At 34.5% G+C, this 21,989-nt stretch overlaps 3 protein-coding genes across 6 annotated transcripts; all 3 read left to right on the forward strand.

Moving 5' to 3' along the window:
* Positions 1-4,001: 4,001 nt before the first annotated feature.
* Positions 4,002-8,623, forward strand: LOC114289784 (phosphoglycerate mutase-like protein 2). Of its 4 annotated transcripts, none has more exons than XR_003638734.2 (5): positions 4,002-4,201; positions 5,190-5,304; positions 5,699-5,743; positions 5,823-5,979; positions 8,108-8,623. XR_003638734.2 is itself a non-coding variant. In XM_028233597.2 (3 exons), exons 1-3 carry the CDS (start codon positions 4,077-4,079, stop codon positions 5,914-5,916), a joined length of 264 nt encoding a protein of 87 aa, XP_028089398.2. In that variant the 5' UTR covers positions 4,028-4,076; the 3' UTR covers positions 5,917-6,130. The 4 variants fall into 4 exon arrangements, 1 of the variants encoding a protein (XP_028089398.2); XR_003638733.2 differs by having other exon boundaries at positions 4,025-4,201; positions 5,193-5,304; XR_003638732.2 differs by lacking the exon at positions 5,190-5,304 and having other exon boundaries at positions 4,035-4,201.
* A 6,554-nt stretch (positions 8,624-15,177) lies between these two features.
* LOC145796264 (uncharacterized) lies at positions 15,178-17,894 on the forward strand. Its single transcript, XM_082881331.1, has 5 exons — positions 15,178-15,309; positions 15,616-15,853; positions 15,995-16,702; positions 16,796-16,956; positions 17,802-17,894. The coding sequence occupies exons 1-5, from the start codon at positions 15,178-15,180 to the stop codon at positions 17,892-17,894; spliced, it is 1,332 nt and encodes a 443-aa protein (XP_082737457.1).
* A 159-nt stretch (positions 17,895-18,053) lies between these two features.
* LOC145796265 (uncharacterized) lies at positions 18,054-18,554 on the forward strand. The gene has a single exon (XM_082881333.1). The coding sequence runs from the start codon at positions 18,054-18,056 to the stop codon at positions 18,552-18,554; it is 501 nt and encodes a 166-aa protein (XP_082737459.1).
* The last annotated feature ends 3,435 nt before the right edge of the window (positions 18,555-21,989 follow it).

Genomic DNA, 21,989 nt, shown 5'->3' on the forward strand with positions numbered 1-21,989 from the left:
TAACATGATTTTGGTAATTTTTTTTAAACAATTAGAACCTGAATCATGGGACTACACATTTTTGATTAATTTGATTTTTTGTATGAATAACATATTTGATGAACTTTACAATATGAACAGTTTGAATTATAAAAAAATAAAATAAAATTGAAACGAGCCCCTACCGAAACGCCACAAGCACTGCAAGGTATAAATTATTAGATTATTGATTGGATTAATTATATTGTTATCTATATCAATTTTGTATTATTTTGATGTTCAATTTTTAAATTGAGACATTCTTAAAATAAAGTTGTTCAACTCATAACCTATCATATTTTCACTAGAGATACACAAATTAATAAGGCTTCGTTTTGGAAGTGGGTTGGCTTTTTAGTTTTTTGGCTTTTTTGGCTATTTTATCCTGGGCTAAAAAACTTGGTTTGGGAAGGACTTTTTGACTTTTTGGCTTTTTTGATTTTTTTTGTGAGAGAATAGTGTAATGATTATGGGTTGGATGTGATGTTTTGTTTGTTAGGACTAAAATAGCCTATTTTGTCTTTTGTGACTAAAATAGCCAAAAAAGCCCATAACCCAACTTGACAAACAGAGGCTAAATAAAGTAAAAACCTGTTAGTTTAATTTAATATGAAAAGTATTTATATATTGGTATACTTTTTAACATATATATATATATATATAGGCCCCGTTTGGTAAAACTGTGGGAAAGTGATTATAGATTATAACTTAACAGATTATACCTTATAACTGTGAACATAAGCTGTTAATATGTTTGGTGCAGCTGTGAGATTATAGATTTAAGCAGCAGAGTAGTGTTTGGTTGATAAGCTGTAAATATAATTGTCCTTTTTGCCCTTATATGATTAAAAATGATAATTTTGTCATTTTTTTTCAATTTTAATTTTAAAAAATTATTTTATTAATAAAATTTAATATAATTAGTATTAATTAGTGTCAACTAATGTAAAAATTGATACATTTGACAAAAATGTAATGGAAGTATTATTGTAACAATTTTTTTCCATTATAAAATTAATTAGAATCAATTAATACTAAAATTATTAATTAGTATCAATTTCTTAATTAGTCTCAATTACTACTAAAATTATTAATTAGTATCAATTAATATTAATAATAAATTTTTATTAGCATCAATTAATACTAAAATTATTAATTAGTATCAATAAATATTAATAATTAATTTTTATTAGTATCAATTAATACTAAAATTATTAATTAATATCAATTTATTAATTAGTCTCAATTAATACTAAAATTATTAATTAGTATCAATTAATATTAATAATCAACAATTGTTATCAATTAGTATCAATTAATAATTAATTCATTACAAAAATATATAATATTAATTTATTAATAATTAATACCAATTAATATTGATTTTTTTTCTTTTTCTTCAAAAAGATACATTTTTTTCTTTTTTTAATTAATATTAATATTGATTTTTTTTAATTTTTCTTCAATTTTTTTTCTAGGGTTTCAACCCCGCAATCGGCAGAGATGACCAGCTGTCGACCAGCCATCGATATAGGTGCGGGAGGTAGCGGAGAGAGAGCGAACAGCAGAAATGATTTCCAGTTTCAGATCACGATGGAAAGAGAGAGGAAGAGAGAGAGAGAGAGAGAGGAAGAGAGAGAGAGAGAGAGAGAGAGAGAGAGAAACCCTAGCCGCTGACGACATTGATGCGCGATGGAGAGAGAGAGAGAGGGAGGGAGTGAGAGCTTTGATTTCATGTGTGTATGTATGTATGTGTGTGTGTGTGTGTGTGTCTGTGTGAGAGTTAAGAACAGTGTTGAGAACTAGAAATCGTCCTCGTCGAAAATCACCATTGCCGGAAATCGCCTCTGTCACTCCCTCTTGAGTGAACAGTGCTTGAGAACAAATCTTATATAGGTGGGTTTTTGGTAATAGTTGAAATATCTTTGGGGCATTTAAGTCATTACAAATAGGACTAAACAGCTTCCTGCATAATCTATTTGGAAAAGCACCTAGGAACCAACTTAAGAGATTATGGCTGAAATAACTCAAGTTAAGCTATAATCCATCCCTCATAATTTTTACCAAACACTCTAAAATAACTTATTTTAAGCTATAAGTGGCTTTAAGCTGCAAATAAGTTTTACCAAACGGGCCCATATAAGAAAATCTTAAAATAAAATAGTTGATTTGCTACTAACTACATTTATAAGTAAATTAGGTAGAAAAATAAATAAAAATATTTTCAATATTTTATTTAACTGTAATGAATTTAAATCAACATACAATAATAATTTAAAAAATATTATCTTAACTTTGAATGTGTTTTAAAACATGATACTTTAGAAACAGAACAATCACTCCAATTGATGTATTGAATTATATTAAAACACTACATTAATTATCCAAAATTTATATAATTTATAAAATAGAATTATCATTTCATTAAAATATTTTATTTTACTCTTGGTTTACTAAAATAATGATAAAAAATGCATTAGAAATAAAATCTTTTTTCACTATTATAAATGATTGATTGTTTCATTAAAAAGACTTAAGGAATGACTATTTTACTCTATGATTTTTAAAGGCTACGGTGAAATTTGATTAAAAATTGATTCGGATCAAAATAATTAGATTAAACTGATTGAATTAGGCACAATTAATTAACCTTAATCAAGTTTAATTAGGCAAGCCTATAAATAGGCCTATATACACTTGAGTTTACTCCTTGAGCTCATTTTCTTCCAACTTGGTTGAGATACACTCTAGAGAGAGAGAGAGAGAGAGAGAGACGGTTCTAGAGAGAGAAGAGGGCTCAAATTGTGAATTTTGGCTCAAAGCTTGGGAATTTGGAATCTAGACTCAAGAAATTAGCTAAATTTGGAAGGGTTGGAGCTTCTAAGCGGGTAACTAACCCTTAATTCATGAATTTGAGTTTGTAATTATATGAATTCAAAGAGAATTGGTAAACAAGAGCAAGGTTTAAGTTGTATATGACGAATTTGAAGTCAATATAAACATGCATGTAAAAACTATCACGATATGAAACTCAATTCTGAGGATTCATGTTTGTATTTAGAAGATGATTGTTGGAACATGAAGAATAGACATCAAATGACACATGCATGTATAATTTTCATGAACTACATGATTATAAATATCATTGAACCATTTGAAATAGAATTGGAGTCAAAATTTAACATGCATGCATAGTTCATGAAGATATGAAGTTTGTATGAAGTTTGAATGCATGAGTTTTGAAATTGATAAAGAGAATTTGGAATGATTTTGGAAATGAACCATGATTTTGGACAATTAGTTTCAAAATTAGAAGTATTTCTATGTCATATAATGTTTTCCATGTTTTTGTACCTAAAATGTGAGTTTTGAGCCTTTGGGATCATGTTTGAGCTTCAAACGCAGTTCTGGAAATTCTAGAACTCGTCAGGTCCGCTCGAGCGAGGAAAGTGCCACTCGAGCGTAATATACTAGCTCCCAGAAGTTTTGCAGACATTGATGTCTGCTCGAGCGAGAATAATCATGCTTGAGCGCCCACTCACATGTTTTGACCCTCGGCTCGAGCGACTAAAGTCACGCTCGAGGGCAAAATTGAGATAACCAATACTTTTGCAAACCAAAGGGGTCTGCTCGAGCGGAAAGCCCTGTTTCAGAAATTTTGAAAAGTCGTTTTGAGTTTTGTTTTTCGTTCTTTTTCATTTCTAAGCACTCTTAGGCATGCGTTGGGCATTGTAAATGACCTAAAAGGATAAGAAAGAGGCCTACGAGAAATAAATAAATTAAAAACGAATAGAATCGCTTGTAACCCAATATGTTATGAAATGTGTAGGGTCAAGCGCAAGAACAAATCCATCGGCAGAACAATGTAAGTAATATCTTAGTAAGAATGTGTTAAAGTAGGGAGCTGTTAAGATGTGCAACTTATTAAATAGTGCACATTATGTGCACATTGATTTTAAACCATTAAATATTTACAAATTAATCTCAACCATTAAATAATTTAATTGGAAATATTGAATACCACTCCAACCGTTACAATTTTCTTTACAGATTGTTTTATGTTCCACAAACCCTCTTCACTATTTGCCCAAAACGCTTCTGTTCTTCAGACACGACTCCGAAGCTATTCTTCGCCATCGAAGACTATCCCGCGAACACAACCTGCCCTCAACTTCGCCTCAAGGTACCCCTCTCTCTCTCTCTCTCTCTCTCTCTGCAACTTGTTTCTCTCCCTTTCTCCATCTCCATTCTATGAAACCCTAGATGGAAATCCCCTTCTTCAAAACTGCCCCTTTCGCCTGAACTCACTGGGTTGCTTTATAAAATTAGGAAAATATGATTTGAATAGGTTTAGGTTTTTTATCTTTGTTTGCTTTGATAGTTGTTTTGATTCCATATATATATATATGTATACAGACTTGAAATTTGGCTTGAGTGTGTGAAATCTAATGCGTGGATAATTGAATTTTGTACTCATGTAACTGATATGAGACTGTAATGTTTTATTTGTTAATTGAAATCTGCTTATGTTTCTAACAATTACTCTTGTGGTGGCTTGATTTTCCTATGAGAAAGAAAATTAAAGTGGATTGGATGTATTACCTTTAGCAATTTTTTGGGAATTGTGGAAAGTGAGAAACGAATGGATATTTTGATGTTATTGTGATATTTTGTTATTGATATATTATGACAAAATTATTTTGTTATTTATATAAATACACCATATATATACATTATATTTTTATGTTTCAATGCTAAATTACTAAGTATCAGAAAGTGGTTGTGGATGGCAGAAAGTGTTTCACTATATAGTCTATTGGCTTCACATGACTATGTCATCTTGGTGCCTATGCACAAGCTGCTCAATCTACTGTCGTAGTTCTCTTTAACCACCTGAAGAACAGCTGTCCCTTTGCTCTCATCCGAAGTTGTACCTTAGCTTGACTCTTGTCTTGTTTCTGTTGCATTCAATGATCTAGCGTTAACATGCCCTTTCAACTCATCTTTCACAAGAACATCTATATTCATAGCTCCATTTTCAACTCATCGTTTACAAGATAAAATTTGCATTATGGGGATGCTTAATTTGAAGTAACCGTTAGAACTTGAGCATTCCTTTTCTGATACAAAATAAAAGAACTTGATTCTTATTCTTCACACTACAAATTTAGCAGGTTGTGGACCCAAAAGAAAAGGAAATAGCAATTGTCACGCATAGTGGATTCTTGTTCCATGTGCAGTTGGCAATGATTGTCACCCTTTGATTAAAAAAGAAATTTCCAAGTAGTAAGTGCCCACGAAGCTTCTTTTAGCTGTGATTTTGGTAATCTTCGGAAACGAACCTGTAGTTTGCAAGATTGTCTTCTTTTCGTGTGGGTGGTCAAAATCTTTTTTTTATAAGGGTGGGTGATTATCATTTGAACCTTTAAGTTCATTCAAAAATTACCCCTGAGATGGTTAATATTTTTCATTTTTCTTTTATTGTATAAATAACATGGATATTATTAATTTTTTAGCTTGAAATGCAGCCAAAAAGAGAAATAAAAACAAAATGTCCATAGCTATAATTGTCCTTTTGGTGGAAATATAAAACTATGTTTACTTTTCTTTCCATACACATTTATTCACACACACTTCTATAGTTGCTTCACCGAATGACATTTGCAACATGTTTTTGTAGTTTTGCAAATTGTGAGCTTCGCTCTATGGTCATTGTGGACAAAAGGTAAACTTTTTCATTCCGTTGCCTATGAATTCCTCTTAATTGTCAGTTTTCTTATTTGTGATTCTCATCTATCCTGCAGCATGTCAGAATCAGATCCCCCAACAACTAATTATCCAGGGAAGATTCCTCCCGACCACGATGCCCCTAGCGATGTTGTGGATGAGAAGAACTGAAGAAAGACATCCCCAATTCCTGATTTGCAGGGATAAAGAACTTCCAATTCATTAGCTTTAGAGGTATTGCTATATTGAACTGAATAACCCCAACATGACAATGGAACAACATTCCTAAAACACTTGCTCATAGAACTTGATATAATGTATGTCATTCTGGATTTAAAAGATTCAACAAGTTTGATAAAAATAAAAATAAAAAATTTTAAAAAAATGAGGTGGCTAGTAGAAGGCATTCTTTGGAGATGAAGATTTATAGAATTATGACTTTTAAGTTTCTTGTGTGTAACTTAAATTAACATTTGGCCCTGCCTTTGTGAGTCACATCTTCACAATTTTGCACACCATAGTTTGCTGTGGCTTAAATGGACTGTTTATTTTTATAAATAATAATAATAAATTATTTTGATTTAAAAGAGAGGGATGTTTTTTGTTTATGCTTAGATATTATCGACTTTCCAACAAATAGGCGAGAGTCTAGCTTTACATTTTTCAGTTCCCAATTGCACCTCGAGCATGGTTAAAAGTGTCATCTAATTTTGGCCCTCTTTCAATGTAGCATGGCTGAAAAGCACACCAACCTGTCATTTGAAATTGTGATGGGTTGCTTGACCTTGTTTTTTTTCTTTTCTTTTTTTGGAACCTGTTTTTTAATTTATTTTTTTTTTGGGTTAAATTTGATAATAATTTTTTAAAAGCTTAAAGAAAAAGCCATGAATTGTTTCTAAATGCCCTGAACAAACTGTTTTTTTTTTTTTTAAGAAAGGGCCCTGAACTAACTTATTTGTTATAATTGTTTTACAGAGCAATGTTGTAATAAAATTGACAATATTAAATTATACTCTAATTTCTTGACGATGCCACCAATGTATTCAATACTTGCATATTATAGTAACCCTATAATTCAATCATTTTCACTTTAGCATTTGTTCAGATTTCAAATGAACAATTTCAACTTTAAATATGCAAATAGTTATTACAGTTGGATTTAAAATCCAAGGGAAAGGATTGAAGCAGATAAGTTATATATGATTCTTGAATATCATTTTTGAACAACGAAATCTTCTGCATAAAATAAAGCTTTTTTAACCATATATTTGAAATCCATTCATAATAAATAACCTAAATTCTTCCATCCCTCTTTTATATATATAAATGTGAAACTTTAAGGCACAATCGTTATACGATTAAAATCAAATGCATTCATTTCATATTCATAAATCCAAATGCAAACTTAAAATATTTTGAATATTTAGAGCTTAAATGTATACTTTACCGAACCAAAATGAATCTTCCTTAAGCAGGGGCTTATATAATTGAATTGACCCAATCTTATGCATAATGCATTTGTTTGAAATTCTAGTTTCAAGATAAGAACTAATTCCATCTTTGACAAAAATAATCGAAATTGAAGGTGAAAACAATGTGATAAGGCTCATACTTTTCAAGTTATCCAAAGATTCCAAAGCAAATAAACCATGAGAAGCACGAATTGAACCCAGGTTTCTCAGTTCCCCTTTAAAATGTCATAAAATGACAGGCTTTTTCTTAGTCTCAGCATAGAGTTCCTGAAAATGCCAATGACCATTTTAAATTAGTAATATACTTGCAATATTACAGATAGGGGCCTATTTTGGGGTGAAATAGTATTTATATACCTCTACTATAGCAGCCAAGCACAAAATTGTAGCTTCACCCCATGGTTGGCCTATTAGTCGCAAACCTATTGTCAGTCTTCGCTTATTGTAGCCAACCTGAACATTAGAATGTGCTGTAGAAGAATGAGAAGCCGACTAGAGCACTTGTTCAAAATAACATTCTACTAATCTAGAGAAAGTGACGAGGAGCGGGACATTTGCATTGTTGAAATACGTAATACTGAAAAGGATGGAAGAAAAATATTGAACGTACAGCTCTAGTCATGCAAGCAAAATGTATGACTTTATATTTACTTGTGATTGTAGATTCTATTGACTGCTGCTGCAATACTAGAAGCCAGAGCTAACCTTGTTGAATTCAATTGACTGCTTATTTGTTCATTTGATTTTAATTAGTTTTTTTGAATTTATTTGTTTTGAATTGATAGCAAAGCACTGGTGGGTGTGCTAATTTATTTGTTTGATTTTAATTTATAGCAGGGCATTGGCAGCTGTGTTTTTTTGTTTATTTGTTTGATTTTAATTGCTAATAGGGTATGTACAAGTGTAGATACGATGGATGTCCATATTGACCTGGATGGACTTGTAGCACAAGAAAGACATGAGGAATGTCAAGTTAGAACTAAAACAGATGTGGAAAGCCTTTTGTGGTGAAGATTCTAAGAATTCAACTAGTTCTAATAATAGTGAGTAGGACTCTGATGGGTCCAACCATGATGACAGCCAACAAATGGACACAGACAATGATGGTTGACCAAACTTTGCAAACAGTGTTACTTTTTTCAGCCCATTATTTTGCGAACAGTGTTACTTTTTCTCCCCTTTATTAGAAAATGAAAATTGTAAACAACGGCAGACTTCATGAATGGCTTATGTGATGGACAACATTTGGATGGTTTATGTGAACAATATTATTTAGGATGATGCTTCGTCATTTTGGATAGATATGTCCAACTAAATATTTTTTTGTTGCAATGCCAATGATGTATGTATAGGTTGTTGAAACTTATGGATACCAATCAACTACGCAGTGGATACATTGATTCCAATACTTATGATATTTAGGCACGGAATGTACTTGAAGGAGATAATTCGTTCCATTTCTTTGATGTTCTTTTTTTCTAAGTCGTTGAAGGATACATTAGGTTTTGCTTACTAACAAGGAATTTCGTATTACTGCTTTTTGTAGCAAATACTGTCATTGTTCTTGGTATTTTTAAAATTTGCAAAGAACTACCATTGCGCGCCTTCCAAGTGGTGAGATGACATGAATCATCACTTCCTCTGCATTAACAATATGCTTTTCTTTTCTTTTCTTTTTTTGGATGTTTTTTTAAATAGAAAATTGAGAAAATTTATTAGTTATTTTGTTACTTTGCCAAGGACTTGTCCTCTTACTCTTCTGGCATTTGAAATGTGTATATGATATAGTATACATTAATGGCACAATTTTAGTTGGACATGAACTTATTATGCAAAAAAAAAAAAATTACATTGTACTATACATATAGCAATACATGGACTCTTACTCCAGTTTTTTAAACAGTTTCTCCACTACCATTTGGAACATGTGTGAAATTTTTCATGAATTATAAATGTAACAACTAAGAGTAATTTGATACATTTAAATATCATAAATAGTTTCATCACACCAATCTTAAGTAACACTACAAATTCCATACAAATTGAAACCCAAAAACTAATATGCTTCTTCAATCATTTACAAAATACTACTAAATTGGGTTAGTTTATTCATCTAGGTTTCTTCAACCATCTAATATGTTCATAATTGCGAAAAAAACTTAGTGCCAAAAAGGATGTTCCTATCAATCTTTATTTTTCCTTCTAGCCTTATAGAGCCTAGAGTACTTGTTAAAAAGGAAATTGTGCAAATTTATGAATATCTTTTTATTTTGTTATTTTCCTCAAACTATAATTTTTTTTTAAATTTTTTTATTGAAATTTCACTTTGAGAAAATATCATTTTTCCCTCCAACAATAGCTCAAAAAACAATCCAACAACTGTTCTCTTAATAATATCTACTTTATATCTAAACTATTCGGTTTTGCATCAATTTTACTTCACCATCAATTACGATCCATAATCAACTAGAAGTTGCTCATGTGGCACTCAAAATATCAATTAGTTCTCTGAATAAAATGAAGTTTGGAGGTCTAATTGATATTTTATAGGTAGTTTGGAGGGTAAAATGAAATTTTAAATTTCATTGTCATGTCAGCAACTTTCGTTGGATCATAAACAGAAGCTAACAACGAGGGTAAAATTAATCCAAAATCAAATAAACTCAGTGTAAAATTAATATTATTAAAATAACAGAGGTTAAATTAATTTTTCAGTGATAGTATGAGAGGCAAAATGATATTTTCTCTTTTACCTTTATTAAAATTATTAAATCTTCATATTAAATTATGTTAGCAAATTTTCTTATAATAAATATTAATTATTATGATATTAATTACATCAACAATTTCTTCACAGATTAGGGCATGATTTACATTTTGTAAAATGGTAAATTACACCTTCACCCCGCTTAGCTATGAATACTTTCTCACATTGGTCTAAACTATTATATTCTTTTCACTTTGGTCCAAATTGTAACAAATGTTATACTTTTGTGACGGAAAATGTGGCATGGGTCAAGTTCACATTCATTTGTGTGAAAACCTCTACTATAGGCCACGTCAACATGCAATCCTCCATCGTAGAACACTTCTATTTACCGCTTGCCATGACCTATCTATTTTGAAGTGTGAAAACAAAGTTTTCTAAGTGATCAAAGTAGGAAAGTTAATTTTTAAATTCTACAGTTACCCTCGAAAGTTAGCAAATTGGACCAAAAATAAGAAAAGACAAATAATATAGGGACTGAGGTGGGTACAATGACAAACAATATATATATATATATATCTAAGAATGAAAATACAATTTATTATTTTTAAAAAGGACTGACGGTAGAAAGGTAGTGACCGACTACAAAATAATAGGCAAGGACTAATATTGGTATATGCTAGAGTTATAAATGTGTCAAAGTGATTTATAGCCGATGTCATCATTTGTACATAACAACAACATGGCACTAGTAGCGGCAACAATGCTATTATAGTGGTCTAAGTCGATGATGATGGTTGTGTTTCAGTGGATCAAAGGGCATGATTAATTAAAGTTGGTAACAATAACATTGTTGTCTAATTCACTAATAATGACAAGGAAAGAAAGAGTGAGAGTCGATAAGATAGTCATAGCAGCAACATTTTAGGTAGAGAGACAGAGAGAGAGCATCGTAGAGCGAGAAATGTAGTTGGAGTTTCATGCGTTTTTGTTAGTGATAATGTTTGAGGTAATGGCAGCACAACAACATAATTACATAAAAATGGAGACTGATCAAACGATCAATTACTATTCGAATATTGACTAAATTGATAGTAATGATTAGGTTTTTACTAATTGATTGAGAACTATGAATAAGTTGGGAATTAATTGGTTTAGTGTGGCTTATGAAAACTAATTGATTATTGAATCAATTATGTTTATTATATCAAGGATCCTTACAATCAATTGTGATATTTGAATCTCCCTTATGTTCTAATGGATTGTACAATCAGTTGTGATGGTTCAAAACTCTGGCTACTAATCGATTGTATAATCAATTGTGGTCTTTGAATCCGATCGATTTTGCAATCAATTATGATTTTCCATTCACTCTAATATGCTATACCAATTGATTACACAATTAATTGTGTTTGAAATTTTAAAAGTTATGATGTTTTGTTAATGTTGTTATGATTTTTGGGACAAAATTACAATCAACGTGCTATGTTATGATTCATTAGTAAGAGTTATGATATTTTGTTAATGTCGTTATGATTGTGGAAAAAAAAGTTACAGTCATTGTGTTATGGTTATGATTCATTAGTAAAAGTTATGATTTGTACTACTAAAAGTTATGATTTGTTATGGTGAATCATAATAAAAAATGTTACGATTCAAATGTTACGATAATTTGTTGAAAATAACTATATTTGTTATGAGTCGTTGTCATATTGTTATGATTGATAGTGTCTTCGTTATGACACCGCATTGTATATTATGACATTGTTATGATTCATTGTAGTAATTGTTATGATGTTTAAAAAAAGGTATGATTCTTTCATGTAACCTGTTAAATGACCTGTTTAGCAGGTTACTTTTTATGACGTGGCACAATATGGACCACATAATAAGTGCATATCATATGCCCTTTTAGAAGGTGCACATTGTAGACTTTTCCGTTAAAGTATGCTATTTTTCAAATGCTTACTTCTGTATGAGTTCTACGGGTTTGTTAATTTCAATCGAATATTCGTTATGCCAGTGATTGAATACAGCCGTTGGGATATGATTATGATTATGATATGCTTATGATCTCAAGTATGAAATGTGCATAAACATGAATGATTGGGCCAAAGGCCGTTTGACATGAATGATTGGGCCAAAGGCCGTTTGACATGAATGAATTGGGCCCAAGGTCGTTTGATAAGAATGAATTGGGCCTAAGGCCGTTTTTGGGCCTGAGGCTGTCTGATGTATTAGATAGAAACATGAATGGGCCTAAGGCCGTTTGATATATCTGTTACGAATCTCATTCATGTGACTTCTTCATTTTGATATTATTCACTGGGCTTTCGCTCACTCTCATTTATATGCATGTAGGTGAGCAAAGAGACCTCCAAACCCAGCCTCAGTGAAAAAAGTGAGAGGAAGTCACGTTTTGTGGAGTCAACCCGAATGTCTCACGCACGAGATTTTGTTTTTTTTGTTCTTTTGTTTTCCCTTTTTTATATCTTGGTGAATACGATGGATTACCCATGTATATAAGCTTTTTGTTTGGCTGACTGCATGTCTGAAAGTTCCTGGATGTATAAGATGTTAACCCTGTTATATGTGTGAGTTATTACGGACTGCATACGAAATGTTTTGCTTTACCATGTAAGCACAGCTCATTGGATAAAATTTTCAAGTCTGCTTTCGTTTTGGCCCCTTATTTTTATTGATACATGTTTAATCAAGTTTGAGGTCGTAGGTAATCTCTTGATTACTAGCCGGTTATGACCTTAATCCATAGGGGCGGGTTCGGGTCATGACACTGTGCATGCAACCCTTGTGCATCCTTGCTTACATCATTATTGTAAATTAATGCTCCGAGTATTGTTGTAATTAATTAATTTATTTATTATTGTTATAATTAGTCTTGTAAATCATTAGTATTATTATTATTATTATTATTGTTTATTTGTAAATGTTATAGCTAGTTAGCTTAAATAGCTAGTTTATTTCTCATTATTATCCTTGTTGTAATAGAGTAGTTAGCTAGTTAATTATTTGCTTATTTGTTTATTCGGTTTTGTAATAATTAGTTTTATTTGGACTTTCGGACTTTGATTCGCACCCTCTTGCATGAAGGCAAATGTGTAATAAGTTGTATGTCTTCCAACCCCACGTCTTTCTCCCTTTTACTTACTTGCTTACGATGGTTAGAATAGAACATCATTTTTCAAATTAGCATTTTTATGCCTTGCATCCATTGTCTTGCATGCATTAAAGGCTCAGTTCATCATCCTAACCCAATATCAAATGTTCAAATTCATTACTTGACTATGTGCTTTCTTGCATGTCTTGAATGGAATCATATGCCATGCTCGTAGTCGAGTCTATAAAATATATAATGTATGCGTTGCATTAGTCATATTGCATTTAATTAGGAACATGCATATTTTTCTAATAATTTTGATTTGTTTTGGCTCGAAGTACTAGGTGAGCTTTTATTGCTTTAGCATATTGCATAAATGTGGTTGTTGCCATATCAAAGCATGTTCATCATGAGGCTAAGTGCTTAAATGATAAACTGTTTGAATGCTTGTGGATGAAGGCTAGTTGTTTGAGTTGAAATAATTTGAGTAATGTTTATATGTGATCACTTTTTCAAGTGGTACATATTCGAAACAATTTTGTAAACAAACATGAACCAAATGTTCCAATTCTTGCAAATTAGTCTATACCTTGCGTGCATCACATAGTAAGTTAGCCTAATAACCGGAATAAGAGCATATAATGTAACTAAAAATCACATCATGATTAGTAGAAGCCGATCTTTGATCGGGCGAGGGAGGTGCTCAATTCATGACCTTCCCCTCTCGTACCTAAATTCTCGAGCCGAGACAACTTTGGTGATGACGAACTAATGGCCTTTGGCACGAGTCTTGGGTTTCCTAAATTTTTTAAAAATATTTAGGTGGCAACTCTGAAATCTGGCAAAGCAGTCCATTTTTGGCATTTTATTCAAAACATCGATTTTCCAAAAAGAATTGCCGGATTTGAATTCTTTAGTGTTTATCTATCTCACATTGCACTTGTGAGATCAGATTCAGAACCACAGGTAGAGTCCGAACTATAGGGCTTGTCGTCTTCCGAAAGGAGCGCGAAAAGCCGAGCTACAGGTTGGTACGAACATTGTGATTTGTTGAAATGAGAAACTTCTTTAATATCATATGATATGTGCAATGTAGGCCCAAGGCCGTTATGTTATATGTTGGGCCCGAGGCCATTTTGATATATGATTAGGCCTGAATTGTTGGGCCTGAGGCCATTTTTATATATGATTGGGCCCGAGGCTATTTTTATAGATGATTAGGCTCGAGACTGTTTTGATATATGATTGGGCCCAAGACCGTTTTGATATGTGATTGGGCCCAAGGCCGTTTTGAACACTATTGGGCCCGAGGCCGTTTTGTAATATGTTGGGCCTGAGGCCGCTTTGTTATATGTTGGGCTCGAGGCCGTTTTGAACACTATTAGGCCTGAGGCCGTTTTGAACACTGTTGGGCCCGAGGCCGTTTTGAAATGAGATTGGGCCTAAGGCCGTTCTGTTTATACGATTATGGATATTATGAGAATCTTATGATTATATATTCACACTGCTTTACTATATTATTACTCATTGAGCTTCGCTTACCCAATTTCATGTTTGTACATGTAGGTAATCCGCAGCATGGAGCACACCCCTAGAGTCAGCTTCAAAAGCTATTCTTTTTTAGACCCAATCGAGTCACACCTTCGAGATGGAGTTTCATCTTTGACTCACATCATACTTTGACTTTATTTTGTTTTTGCTATTATGGTCTTGGGTTTTGTAAACGTTATGCACAAATTTCCTTGATACTTATATTCTTCTGCATAGGCATGTAAATGCTATGGATGTGTTACATTTCTGCTCATATTGGCATAGCTCAATGGACTCATTCTTTTGTTGTATACTTCCGCTTTTGGCCCCATTACTATAATTACTCTATATGTTTGTTTGAGGCCGAAGGTAATTAAGTGATTACCAGCCGGTTATCACCCAAACTTTTAAGGGCGGGTCCGGGTCATGACAGAGTGGTATCAGAGCACGAGTTAATATCTCACACACGAGTCCATGCGAGCAATAAGAAGTCTAGAAAGAGTTTAAGTTGCATCCATAATTAAGTATGACATGAAAATGTGCATTTGTAATGTGACTTATGTGTTTATTATTTGGAAAAATTATAATGTTTGTTCCTCTAGATCATGGTGAGAACAAGGCCAGAGGATGGAGAGGATTCAACCTCCGTACAACTTGATAGAATAGAGACAATGATCATGGACATGGCGGAGGCCTTTAGACAACAACAGCAACAACAACCACCGCCACCAATGCCTGTGCCACCACCTATAATGCAAGACCACCAGGCCGACGACTGAACTATTGCTCTCAAAAAAGAATTTAAGAAGATGAAACCGCCATCGTTCAAAGGGGGAATTGATCCATTAAAGGCGGAGGCTTGGGTGCTTGGTATCAAGAAATTGTTAGAAGTTTTTCCATGCACAGAGGCACAGAAAGTCTTGCTAGTTGCTTTTAAACTAGAGGATGAGGCGCGCCGTTTGTGGATGCTTATTCGAGAAGAGCATTAAGGGATGAATTGGGCTCAATTTTTGGAGATCTTCTATGAGAAGTACTTCCCATAGAGTATCCGAGACTGGAAGGTCTCAGAATTTGATAACTTGAAGCAAGGGAACAAAACCATAGCGGAGTATGAGGCGCAATTTACCGAACTAGCCCGTTTCGCACCGTATATGGTCGATACAGACTACAAGAAGGCATGGAAATTTGAGGGAGGTCTCCGAGACTCCATTCTTGAGAAGATTAATATATGGCAGGTACAGAAATATGTGGATGTATTGGATAAGGCCATCATAGCAGAAGGTAACCATGCCAGCCGCAATCGGTACTCGAATTAGAAAGGCAAAAGGCAAAGCTCCAATGTGCACAAAGGGTCAGCGTCCTCATAAAGTAAGAAGCAAAATTTGGGAACTTCCAACACTTTGGGTTCTACCCATGATTCAGCACCAACTTGCCTGGAGTGTGGAAAAAAGCATTGGGGGGTTTGTTATCGAGCACCAGGAGCTTGCTTTAATTGTGGAAAGACGGGGCATATAGTGAGAGATTGTCCTATGTTTGGGCAACAAAAAGGGAATAGGCCAACTGTTTGTTCAGCCGGTTGCTGTTCCACTCCTGCAATAAAGACCCTAGCAAGGCCTACTACTTCTAAAGACAATGTTAGGCAAGGGAGAGTCTTTGCTCTTGTTCCGGGTGATGTCCAAAATTCAGACGCTATGGTTTCAGGTACGCTTTCTATCAATGGCCAACCTGCTCATGTGCTACTTGATTCGGGTTCCACCAATTCCTTTGTTTCGAAAACATTTGCTCCTAATTTGAATAGATCTATCGAACCCTTGAATTATGTGTTGTACATGTCTTTCCCATTCGGGGACTATGTGTTATGTGCTTCTATGTATCCTGCATATGAACTTTTACTTAGAGATATTCCATTATGTGCTGATTTGACACCTCTTAATATGGTACACTTTGATATAATTTTGAGAATGGATTGGTTAACTAAGTATCATCCAACCATCGACTATGTGTCCAAGCAAGTCATTTTCCGTTCACCGGGTCAAGATGAGTTTACTTTTGTTGGGCATGTGGTGGCCTCTCCACCCTATTTGATATTGGCTATGAAAGCTTGTAAACTACTTCAGAAGGGTCGTAGGGGTTATTTGTGTAGTATTTTGCATGCATAGACAACTAAGGTGGGTGTTAAAAATATTTAAATTGTTAGTGAGTTTCCGGATGTATTTCCTGAAGAATTGCCAGGGGACTTGGTAGATCGTGAGATTGAATTTGTCATTGATATTGTACTGGGTACTCAACCTATTTCCAAGGCTCCATACAGAATGTCTCCGGCAGAAATGAAGGAATTGAAAATACAGTTGCAAGAATTGCTTAACAAAGGTTCATCCAACCGAGTACATCGCTATGGGGCGCACCCGTTTTGTTTGTGAAGAAGAATGATGGAACCCTTCGGTTGTGTATTGATTACCGAGAACTTAATAAGGTAACGGTAAAGAATAAATATCCTTTACCACGGATTGATGATTTGTTTGACCAATTACAAGGGGCATAAGTGTTTTCAAAAATCGACTTGAGATCCGGGTACCATCAGTTGAAAGTCAAAGCAGAGGATGTTAAGAAGACCGCCTTCCGAACCAGGTACGACCATTACAAATTTTTAGTCATGCCATTTGGGATTACGACTGCACCGACAGCTTTTATGGATTTAATGAATCGGGTTTTCAAATTGTACTTGGATGAGTTTGTGGTGGTATTCATTGATGACATTCTTATTTATTCGAAAGGTAGAGAGCAACATGAAAGGCACTTGAGATTAATTCTTCACACACTTAGGGACAATAAGTTATATGCTAAATTGAAGAAATGTGAATTTTGGTTGAACGAAGTTGTGTTTTTGGGGCATGTAATTAACAAGGATGGTGTGTTTGTCGATCTGTAAAAGATAGAAGCCATTGTGAATTGGCCTGCTCCTACCAATGTTACAGAAGTACATAGTTTTATGGGTTTATCTGGTTACTACCAAAGCTTTGTTAAAGATTTCTCTAAGATTATGGTGTCGCTTACCTAATTGACTCAAAAAGGTGTTCCATTTGAGTGGACAGAATAGAGGGAATCCGTTTTCCAAGAATTAAAGACAAGGCTCACAATGGCACCGGTCATCGCCTTACCATCGAGTACAGAAGAGTTTGTTATATATAGTGATGCTTCTCATAAGGGTTTGGGGTGTGTACTTATGCAGAATGGAAGGGTAATTGCGTATGCATCTCGACAATTGAAGCCACATGAAAAGAATTACCCTACGCATGATTTGGAATTAGCTTTGAAGATATAGCAGCATTATCTTTATGGAGCAACATGTGAAGTCTACACCGACTACAAGAGCCTCAAGTATTTCTTTACTCAAAAGGAGCTTAATATGTGACAAAGACGGTGGTTAGAACTCATCAACGATTATGACTTGCAAATTCATTATTATCCCGGTAAAGCCAACATGGTAGCGGATGCTCTTAGTAGAAAGTCAACGGGAAACTTAGCATGTTTTCTTACGGAGCAGAATGAACTATTACTTGACTTGGAAAGAATGGAGGTGGAAATTGTGCTACATGAACGGGATGGAATGTTGGCCGCAATGACCGCACAACCGACTATTATTGAGGAAATTAAACAAAGGCAATTGGAGGATGAATTCCTCAAGAAAGTATATGATGAAATGGAAGCAAAACCGAGACCAGGATTTTCTTTGGAAGCTCAAGTATTGAAGTTCAAGGGAAGACCGTGTGTTCTTAATGTCCCCAAAATTAAAGGAAGATTCTTGGAAGAAGCTCACAAGTCTAGGTTTGCTATGCATCCCAGGAATACCAAAATGTACCAAGATCTCAAACAAGCTTTTTGGTGGCCTAATATGAAGAGAAAAATTGTGGAATTCATTTCAAGGTGCCTTCAATGTCAACAACTGAAAATGGAGCACCAAAGACCGGCGGGGTTACTTTAACCTCTCCCTATTCCAAAATGGAAGTAGGAGCAGATAACTATGGATTTTATTGTGGGCTTATCCCGAACACCCCAAGGTATGGATTCTATATGGGTTGTTGTGGATAGATTGACTAAGTCTGCTCACTTTTTGCTTGTGAAGACTGTTTATAATGCTGATCGACTTGCTAATGTGTACATTGCTGAGATTATTTGATAGTACGGTGTTTCGGTTTCCATTGCGTCGAATAGAGATTCGAAGTTTGTGTCAAGGTTTTGGCAAACCTTACAAAAAGCACTAGGACGGAGTTCAGGTTTAGTACCGTATTTCATCCACAAACCGATGGACAATCTGAAAAAACTATATAGACGTTGGAGGACATGCTCTGAATGTGTGTTTTGGATTTCTGTGAAAATTGGGAAACTCATTTACCTTTGGTGGAATTTGCTTATAACAACAGTTTCCACTCCAGTATTGGAATGGCACTATATGAAGCTTTATATGGGAGTAAATGTCGAACTCCAATTTGTTGGACCAAGGTTGGGGATAGGCCGTGGATTGGGCCTGAAATTGTGCAAGTTACTACGGAAAAGATTCAAATCATCTAACAGAGATTGAAAACTGCTCAAAGTCGACAAAAAAGCTATGCGGATCAAAAAAGAAAAGACTTGGAGTTTGAAGTTGGGGATCATGTTTTTGTCAAAGTCATTCCAATGAAAGGGCACACAAGATTTGGGAAAAAGGAAAATTATCACCCCAGTACATAGGTCCGTTTCAGATTTTGGAAACATTGGGTTCGGTTGCCTATTGGATTATTTTACTATCGGGCATGGAGCAAGTGCACAATGTGTTTCACGTATCAATGTTGCGAGGCTACCTTCGAGACCCTTCTCATGTTATTGACTATCATCAAATCGTGCTAGATGACGGCATGGTTTATGAGGAGAAACCCCTTCGCATCCTTGATCAACAAGTCAAGTAACTACGGAACAAGACTATCCCAATGATAAAAGTGGAATGGAGGGAACATCATGGGAATGAAGTCACTTAGGAATGGGCAGAAGAAATAAGGCAACAATACCCGAAATTGTTTTCAACTTGAGGTAAACAAGTTTGGAGAACCAAACTTCCTAAAGAGGGAAAGACTGTGATAACCCAACCGGTACTATGCTTAATTATGTATGTGATTATGTGTTTGATATGAATTTGAAAGTTTGAGTATGGGAAATATGTGAATTTGGAAAATATCTGTTAAAAGTAGGAATATTTGTTGCAATTGAAACTTTGAACTGAAATTAAAGGCCGTAGAGGCGCGATAAACAAAAACTGACTTCATAACTATGATTAGCATGATTTTTAGAGCATTTGGTGAGATTTTGAAAAACCATGATTCGTAATGAATAAATTAAGATTTTTGAGTTAAGTTGTATATGTTTAGCCTCCTTTGTTCTTCATTTGTTAGAAGAGAGTTCCAAAGTGTGAGTTAGAGAGAGAGGAAGAGGAGAAAGCTAAGGATTTGAAGCGAATCAAGGGGCAAACCACAGATTTGTTTAAGGTATGGAAATTTACTTACAAACTTTGCCTCTAACTCATTTTTGTCGAGAAATCATGAAGAAATTAGGAATTTTGAGCTAGGGTTTTGAGTTGTGTAGTGACTAGGGCTAGAGGCATGAAATTGAACCTTAATCTCTACACTATTGTTTGATTTGAGTTCATTTTTATGATTTATCCATGAAACAAACCCTAGATGGTTCATATAAACAAGATTTGTGAGAAAATCATTCATGAATATATATATTTTGAACTTGTGTATGTAAACCATGAAATTGTAAAAAGATAAGACCATGAAATTGTTGTTGATGCAAGATTGATATGTTTAATGAGGAATTACACTTGTATCATGCTTAGATATCATGTTTTTGAGTTGTTTTTACATGGATTTGGGATTGGGAATGAAAGGAAAACGTTTGCATCTTGGAGCCATTTTCGAACTGCCTGAGTGAGCCCGGACCGCTCGTGCGGCCTTGGGCTCCGCACGAGCGCCCAAGATTTAAACCTAAACCCACTCTTCTCTATACGCTCGAGTGGTGGCCATTTCTGCACATGCAGAGCCAGACCGCTCGAGTTGTTGGACCAGCTGCATGTGGGGCCGAATAAGGAAAAAAATTTGTGTTGTTTTGTCTTGCTACCCTCGGCCTCCGAGATGCGTTCCAACCTTATTTAGCCCCTTTTGGGAGTGAAATGATGAATATAAACTCATTAAAGAATGTTGTGAATAATGAAAAAAAAGAGTACAATTGAAGTGAATTACTTATCGAATATGTATGTGACATGTTTGGTGTAGGTCGTGTGTCAGAGGAAACGCCACAAGATCGATCCCTCTGTGAGTAATAATGTCATACATATATGTTCTTTATGGTGTACCTCGAACCATGAACAGTGGTTGGTACTGACATTGTGATTTGTTGAAATGAGAAACTTCTTTAATATCATATGACATGTGCAATGTGGGCCCGAGGCCATTTTGTTATATGTTTGGCCCGAGACCGTTTTGAACACTGTTGGACCCAAGGCCGTTTTGTTATATGTTAGGCCTGAGGCCATTTTGTTATATGTTGGGCCTAAGGCCGTTTTGATATACGAATGAGCCCAAGGCTATTTTGAACACTATTGGGTCCGAGGACGTTTTGATATATGATTGGACCCGAGACCGTTTTAAACACTATTGGGCCTGAGGTCGTTTTGAAATAATATTAGGCCTAAGGTCGTTCTATTTATACGATTATGGATATTGTGAGAATCTTGTGATTATCTATTCATACTGTTTTACTGTATTATTACTCATTGTGCTTCGCTCACCCAATTTCATGTATGCACATATAGGTAATCCGCAGCATGGAACACACCCCTAGAGTCAGCGTCAAGAGCCATTCTTTTTGAGACCCAATCGAGTCACACCTCCGAGATGGAGTTTCATCTTTGACTCACATCATACTTTGACTTTATTTTGTTTTTGGTATTGTGGTCTTGGGTTTTGTAAACGTTATGCACAAATTTCCTTGATACTTATATTCTTTTGCTTGGGCATGTAAATGCTATGGATGTGTTACATTTTTGCTCATATTGGTATAACTCAATAGACTCATTCTTTTGTTGTATACTTCCGCTTTTGGCTCCATTACTATAATTACTTTGTTTGTTTGTTTGAGGTCGAAAGTAACCAAGTGATTACCAGCCGATTATGACCCAAACTTTTAGGGGCGGGTCCGAGTCATGACAGCTGGTGCTCCCCAAGGCGAAGAACTAGGGCAGATAAAACCCTTATCTAACAATTCTTCAAGTTGAATCTTCAACTCACTCAATTTGACAAGTGTAAATCTATATGGTGCCATAGAAATCGGTGTCATGTCAGGCACTAAATCGACAGGGAATTCAATCTCATGGTGAGGTGGCAAA

This window comes from Camellia sinensis, chromosome 7, assembly GCF_055761805.1.
Source record: "Camellia sinensis isolate YWXY chromosome 7, ASM5576180v1, whole genome shotgun sequence".
Lineage (NCBI taxonomy): Eukaryota > Viridiplantae > Streptophyta > Magnoliopsida > Ericales > Theaceae > Camellia > Camellia sinensis.